The sequence below is a fragment of the Eriocheir sinensis genome, chromosome 54 (assembly GCF_024679095.1).
Source record: "Eriocheir sinensis breed Jianghai 21 chromosome 54, ASM2467909v1, whole genome shotgun sequence".
NCBI lineage: Eukaryota > Metazoa > Arthropoda > Malacostraca > Decapoda > Varunidae > Eriocheir > Eriocheir sinensis.
The window spans coordinates 4,989,880-4,997,600 of record NC_066562.1 but is presented as its reverse complement, the minus strand read 5'-3'; the positions used below and the strand labels follow the sequence as shown (position 1 = coordinate 4,997,600).

At 42.5% G+C, this 7,721-nt stretch overlaps 1 protein-coding gene across 1 annotated transcript in view; it reads right to left on the bottom strand.

Annotated features, from left to right (window-relative positions):
- Positions 1 to 4,872, bottom strand: part of LOC126983591 (cytochrome P450 18a1-like) — a 12,542-nt gene extending 7,670 nt beyond the window's left edge. The window contains exon 1 of the mRNA XM_050836400.1: positions 4,493 to 4,872. Within this exon, the coding sequence (XP_050692357.1) occupies positions 4,493 to 4,841 (349 nt within the window). The 5' untranslated portion in view covers positions 4,842 to 4,872. The remainder of the gene's footprint in view (positions 1 to 4,492) is intronic.
- Between the last annotated feature and the right edge of the window lie 2,849 nt (positions 4,873 to 7,721).

Sequence of the window (7,721 nt, the reverse complement as noted above, 5' to 3'; positions counted from 1 at the left end):
TTTGGGAACCTTATACAGCAATCTTGGATCCTTCTCCTAGACAATTGAAATCACGAACTCTATATAAAGGAATTCGATCTTATTTCCTAACGACGTGGAAGCGGGGAACACTAACCTTATACTTATAGATGTTTGGGAACCTCATACAGCAATCTTGGATCCTTCTCCTAGACAATTGAAATCACGAACTCTATATAAAGGAATTCGATCTTATTTCCTAACGACGTGGAAGCGGGGAACATTAACCTTATACTTATAGATGTTTGGGAACCTTATACAGCAATCTTGGATCCTTCTCCTAGACAATTGAAATCACCGACTCTATATAAAGGAATCTGATCTCATTCCCTAACGGCGTGGAAGCGGGGAACATCAACCTTATACTTATAGATGCTTGGAAACCTTATACAGTAATCTTGGATCCTTCTCTTAGACAACTGAAATCACGAACTCTATGTAAAGGAATTCGATCTCATTCCCTAACGACGTAGAAACGAGGCACACCAACCTTATAGATGCTTGGAATCCTATATAACATACTACTGGATCCTTCTCTTAGCCAATTGGAATCATCGACTCTATATAAAGGAATCTGATCTCATTCCCTGGCGACATGGAAGCGGGGAACACCAGCCTTATACTTATAGCTGCTTGGAAACCGTATACAACATACTACTGGATCCTTCTCTTAGCCAATTGAAATCACCGACTCTATATAAAGGAATTCGATTTCATTTCCTAACGATATAGATGCGAGGAACACCAACCTTATAGATGCTTGGAATCCTATACAACATACTACTGGATCCTTCTCTTAGCCATTTGAAATCACTAACTCTATATAAAGGAATTCGATCTCATTTCCTAACGATATAGATGCGAGGAACACCAACCTTATAGATGCTTGGAATCCTATACAACATACTTACTGGATCCTTCTCTTAGCCATTTGAAATCACTAACTCTGTATTAAGGAATTCGATCTCATTTCTTAACGACGTAGATGCTTGGAAACCCTTTAAAGCTAATATCCCAGAGTCTCATACGATATTAAAAATGTCTGATTCTTTGTTTTGATCTTGTCATTAATAACATATGCATAGAATTTGATCCTGTTCCCCAGTCTCGTGTAGCTAAGAAATGCTCTCTATAGAATTTGAATGCATTAAAACCCTTTGTCAAACCTTTTCAAGTCACGAACCTTCTTCAAATATCTATATCTCTCTCTCTCTCTCTCTCTCTCTCTCTCTATCTCTATCTCTATCTATCTATCTATCTATCTATCTATCTATCTATCTGTCTATCTATCTATCTATCTATCTATCTATCTAGCCTTCTCTATCCACCTATTAATGGAAGTCGCTCTTGTTAACCAGCCACGTGAAATCCAAGGACACTCACCATATCCTTTAACTAAACTTGCTAAAGCCCACTGAAAATATCTGTAACCTTTCATCTAACAGCAAAAGGGTACTTGAGTTTGCCTATGAATCCTCGCTTCTGCATACTCGTTCATCATTCATTCACTGCCATTTAAATCATTCAATGCCCATTCATGTCATTTACTTTTTTTTTTTACAGCAAAGGAGACAAGTTCAAAGCCACAAGGAAAAAAAAAATAATGAAAAAAAGCCCGCTACTTACTGCTCCATAATATCATACTATACTATCTTCTATCCACCTATATCATGCTATCCTCTCTTTTGTCCACTTTTATCTTTCACTTATCCACTATCCACTAGAGTCAATTCGTATCTTAAAACATCCGCAACTCCTATTCCGTAACCTTGTACAGTCACCCATCAAATACCCGTGAAAGTCAGTCCTCTCTAACCACTTGAATGCCCTGAACACTTGACCAAATCATTTCAAAACACGTAAGCCCTTTCATTAGATTTTTACAAGGTCGCATTTTAAACCATCGCAAATTGTTTTCTGTAACCTCGCAGCAAAGTATAGCCACACGAACGCCAATAACACTAACCATATCCTTTTATTAAACCTCCTTAACTAAGTAATTGCGCTTGTGAAAATACCTGCAGATTGTTTTCTTTAACCTTGTAGTCGAGTCTAGCCACATAAGGGTAGTCAGTATTATTTTCCGCTAACACGAACGCCAATAACACTAACCATATCCTTCTATTAAACCTCCTAAACCAAGTCATTGCGCTTTTAAAAATACCTGCAAGTCGTTTTCTTTAACCTTGTAGTCGAGTCTAGCCACATAAGGGTAGTCAGTATTATTTTCCGCTAACACGAACGCCAATAACACTAACCATATCCTTTTATTAAACCTCCTTAACTAAGTAATTGCGCTTGTAAAAACACCTGCAGATTGTTTTCTTTAACCTTGTAGTCGAGTCTAGCCACATAAGGGTAGTCGTTATTATTTTCTGCTAACACGAACGCCAATAACACTAACCATATCCTTTTATTAAACCTCCTTAACTAAGTAATTGCGCTTGTAAAAACACCTGCAGATTGTTTTCTTTAACCTTGTAGTCGAGTCTAGCCACATAAGGGTAGTCAGTATTATTTTCCGCTAACACGAACGCGAATAACACTCACCTCATCCTTTTTATCAATCCTTCTAAACTAACTCATTGCGCTTATAAAAACACCTGCAAATTGTTTTCTTTAACCTTGTAGTCGAGTCTAGCCACATGTTAAGGGTACCCAGTATTATTTTCCGCTAACACGAACGCGAATAACACTAACCTCATCCTTTTTATCAATCCTTCTAAACTAACTCATTGCGCTTATAAAAAAAATACCTGAAAATCGTTCACCTCGTACTAGAGTCTAACTACACATGAAAGGACGTTATTATTGTGTCCTATCCACGTTATCCACCTCATTCGAACACATGTCAACCCTTCAATCAAGCTTTCTCAAATCACAAATTCTCCTAAAATATATTCAAATCATTATCTCTATGGTTTTCAGAGTCTCTAAACACACGTATGGAAGTCAGTCTTATTGTTTAACCACACCAAGGCCCTTCCCTCACCATGTTCCTTTCATTTATAACTCCCTAAAGACATATAAAACATCTGCGCATCGTTTCTCTAACCTTGCAGAGTCTAAACCCGTATGTATGGAAGACAGTCTTGTTATCTAACCACGCCAAGGACCTTTCCCTCACCATGTCCTTTAAATCCCTAAAGACATCTAATTAAACATCTGCGCATCGTTTCTCTAACCTTGCAGAGTCCAAACCCGTATGTATGGAAGACAGTCTTGTTATCTAACCACGCCAAGGCCTTTCCCTCACTATGTCCTTTCATTTAACTCCCTAAAGACATATAAAACATCTGCGCATCGTTTCTCTAACCTTGCAGAGTCCAAACACGTATGTACGGGAGTCAATCTTGTTATTCTTTCCCCCCAACTCTGCACAATCACTAACCACATATATATAGAAATAAGCCTTGTTCCTTAGCCACATGAAGCCCAGAGAAGACTAACCACAAGCTTTTTTATCTTAACTAACCAAATCATTTCACAAAGCTCCCTCTACCCCTCTTCCGGCCACCTCTTTGGATTCTTTTTTGGAGCAAAGAGTAGCGGGCTTTTTTTATTACTGTTTCCTCTTTTGTGTGCCCTTAAGCTGTCTCCTTTGTTGTAAAATTAAAAAGCAGCTTGAAATACCAGCACATCGTTTTCCCGAAGCATATAGTTCAAATACATGTAAACCCTTTAAACGACCCATCTCAAGACACTAACCGCTCCTGAAACACCTGCGAATCGTGTTCTGTAACCTTGCACAGTAGAACCACGAAGCCAGTCTTGTATTTTTTCTAGGCTTGCGAAGTCCTTAGAGAGAGAGAGAGAGAGAGAGAGAGAGAGAGAGAGAGAGAGAGAGAGAGAGAGAGAGAGAGAGAGAGAGAGAGAGAGAGAGAGAGAGAGAGAGAGAGAGAGAGAGAGAGAGAGAGAGAGAGAGAGAGAGAGAGAGAGAGAGAGAGAGAGAGAGAGAGAGAGAGAGAGAGAGAGAGAGAGAGAGAGAGAGAGAGAGAGAGAGAGAGAGAGAGAGAGAGAGAGAGAGAGAGAGAGAGAGAGAGAGAGAGAGAGAGAGAGAGAGAGAGAGAGAGAGAGAGAGAGAGAGAGAGAGAGAGAGAGAGAGAGAGAGAGAGAGAGAGAGAGAGAGAGAGAGAGAGAGAGAGAGAGAGAGAGAGAGAGAGAGAGAGAGAGAGAGAGAGAGAGAGAGAGAGAGAGAGAGAGAGAGAGAGAGAGAGAGAGAGAGAGAGAGAGAGAGAGAGAGAGAGAGAGAGAGAGAGAGAGAGAGAGAGAGAGAGAGAGAGAGAGAGAGAGAGAGAGAGAGAGAGAGAGAGAGAGAGAGAGAGACCACCTAAGTCAGCCTTGTGATTCCTTTCCCTAGGCGTTCAAAGTCTTCAACCACCTAACTCAGCCTTGTGATTCCTTTCCCTAGGCGTGCAGTTAACCACCTAAGTCAGCCTTGTTCCTTAGCCGCGTGGAGGCACACAACACTCACCGTATCCCTCAAAGATCTCGTAGAGCGTGTTGGACGGCCGCGCGTGGAACTCCTCCCTCCTGAAGGCGTCTCGTATCACATCGGGGTCGGCCAGCACCACGAACCTCTTGATGCCGAAGCGTATGCTATAGATAGGCCCGAAGCGGCGCGCCAGACCAAGGAGGCTGTAGTGGATGTCCTTAGAGAGGAAGGGAAGGTAGCCGAACACCGGAACACCCCAAGGGCCAGGGGGGAGGGGGCATCCGCGAGGGGCGAGGAGATAGCGCACCGCCAGGATCACAGTGACGAAGAGCAGCGCGAGCGTGGCATGAGGGCGCAGCGCCTCCCACAGCAGCTGTATTAGGGTCATCTTGAGTCAGACACTGGCCGGCGGCGCGCGACGGGCTGGCTTATATACCTACGAGCCGGGGCATGGGGCGGGGCACGGTCGGGCGGGGCGGGGCATCGGGGCGGCCACTCGCGTTTTAGTGGACAGTCAGGCAGCAACCCCACGCCTACCCAGCCCCGTGTGTGTGTGTGTGTGAGAGAGAGAGAGAGAGAGAGAGAGAGAGAGAGAGAGAGAGAGAGAGAGAGAGAGAGAGAGAGAGAGAGAGAGAGAGAGAGAGAGAGAGAGAGAGAGAGAGAGAGAGAGAAGAAGACAGAGAAGATGGGAATGAATGGATACCGAAGAGAGGGGAAGAAACAGAGAAAAGGGGAGAAAGGGAAAGAAAGAAAGATAATAAAAGGGAAACAAAAGAAGAAAAGGGAGAGAGAGAGAAAATACAGAAAAGGAGAATGTATGGGAGTAAAAGGGAAGGACAGGAAACGAAAGGGAAGGGAAGGGGAAAGAGATAGGAACGAAGGGATAGAGAAGAGATGGATGGAAGGGGAATTACATGATGGAAGGGAAGAAAGGAAAGGAAAAGGTAGGGAAGAATAGGCAAGGAAAGGAGAAGGAGGGAAGGACAAAGAGAGAAAAAAGGGAAGGGGAGGAAAGGAAACAAAGGGAGGAATAAAAGAAGGAAGGGAAAAGAGAGTAGATAGGAAGAAAGGAGAGGATAAAAAATAAGAGAAAGGGAAGAGAAAATGGGAAGGAAAAGAAAAAAAGCGAAGGGAAGAATAAAGAGGGAAGGAGGAGAAAGAGAGATGGTGAAAAGAAAGGAGAGAAGAGAAAATAAAGAAAGAGGGAGGAGAGAAAATGGCAAGAAAATGAGAGAAAAGAGAAAGAAAGGAGAGAAAAGAGAAAGAAAGGAGAGGAAAGGAAGTCAAAAGGAAGGGAAAAGAAAGATAGAAAGGAAGGGAAAAGAAAGAAAGAAGAAGGAAAAGAAAGGGAGAAAAGATAAAAGAAAAGATGGTAAAAAATAATAGAAAAGAGGAAGAAAGGAAAGAAAAGGAAGTCAAAAGAAAGATAGGAAGGAAGGGAAAAGAAAGAAAAGAAGGAAAAGAAAAGGAGAAAAGATAAAAGAAAATATAATAAAAAATAACAGAAAAAAGAAAAGGAAAGGAAATCAAAAGGAAGGGAAAGGAAACGCATAAAAGGACGAGAAAGAAAGAAAGAAAGAAAGAAAGAAAGAAGGAAAAGAAAGGGAGAAAAGATAAAAGAAAAAGATAATAAAAAAATGACAAACTATTCTTTTCATCTTTTTTTTAATTGATGAAGTATAAGAAAAAAATGGCTGTTGTTGTTGTTGTCCTTTGTTGCATAATTAACCAGTTTGGCGTAACTTTTTGCGTGTGTGTGTGTGAAGTGAACCAACCTGTTTGACTTACGCCGGAGAGAGAGAGAGAGAGAGAGAGAGAGAGAGAGAGAGAGAGAGAGAGAGAGAGAGAGAGAGCGAGAGCGAGAGCGAGAGCGAGAGAGAGAGAGAGAGAGCACGCTTGTTATTAAGGTAAAAATCTACGGTCCCGTCAGTCCGCATTTCACATTGTGGCGCCAGTGAGCATATCAACAGTAAATAAGACTTCGCTTCTCACATCAGCTATTTCAAAAGGTCAAAGAAGGGGTCAGTCGGGTTCTAATAAGTGTTTCTTTAGGTTCATGGTACAGAGGAAGGGTCACACTACCACCAGGGTCATGAAACTTCTCCTGGAAATGCCCGAAAATCCTACGAAAGCCTTGTCAAATGTGTGTTTTTTAGGTTCATGGTACAGAGGAAGGGTCACACTACCACCAGGGTCATAAAACTTCTCCTGGAAATGCCCCAAACTCCTACGAAAGCCTTGTCAAATGTGTGTTTTTTAGGTTCATGGTACAGAGGAAGGGTCACACTACCACCAGGGTCATAAAACTTCCCCTGGAAATGCTCGAAACTCCTACGAAAGCCTTGTCAAATGTGTTTTTAGGTTCATGGTACAGAAGAAGGGCCACACTACCACCAGGGTCATAAAACTTCTCCTGGAAATGCCCCAAACTCCTACGAAAGCCTTGTCAAATGTGTGTTTTTAGGTTCATGGTACAGAAGAAGGGTCACACTACCACCAGGGTCATAAAACTTCTCCTGGAAATGCCCCAAACTCCTACGAAAGCCTTGTCAAATGTGTGTTTTTTAGGTTCATGGTACAGAATAAGGGTCACACTACCACCGGGTTCATAAAACTTCTCCTGGAAATGCCCCAAACTCCTACGAAAGCCTTGTCATATGTGTGTTTTCAGGTTCATGGTACAGAAGAAGGGTCACACTACCACCGGGGTCATAAAACTTCCCCTGGAAATGCCCCAAACTCCTACGAAAGGCTTGTCATATGTGTGTTTTCAGGTTCATGGTACAGAAGAAGGGTCACACTACCACCGGGGTCATAAAACTTCTCCTGGAAATGCCCCAAACTCCTACGAAAGGCTTGTCATATGTGTGTTTTCAGGTTCATGGTACAGAAGAAGGGTCACACTACCACCGGGGTCATAAAACTTCTCCTGGAAATGCCCCAAACTCCTACGAAAGCCTTGTCATATGTGTGTTTTCAGGTTCATGGTACAGAAGAAGGGTCACACTACCACCGGGGTCATAAAACTTCCCCTGGAAATGCCCCAAACTCCTACGAAAGCCTTGTCATATGTGTGTTTTAAGGTTCATGGTACAGAAGAAGGGTCACACTACCACCGGGGTCATAAAACTTCCCCTGGAAATGCCCGAAACTCCTACGAAAGCCTTGTCAAATGTGTGTACTTGGGAAATGTTTGAAAATACGACCCTTAGCGCGAAACTCGAAGATCGCGAAACTCGGGAGGGTAGTGTAGTCTGGAAGTTCCCTG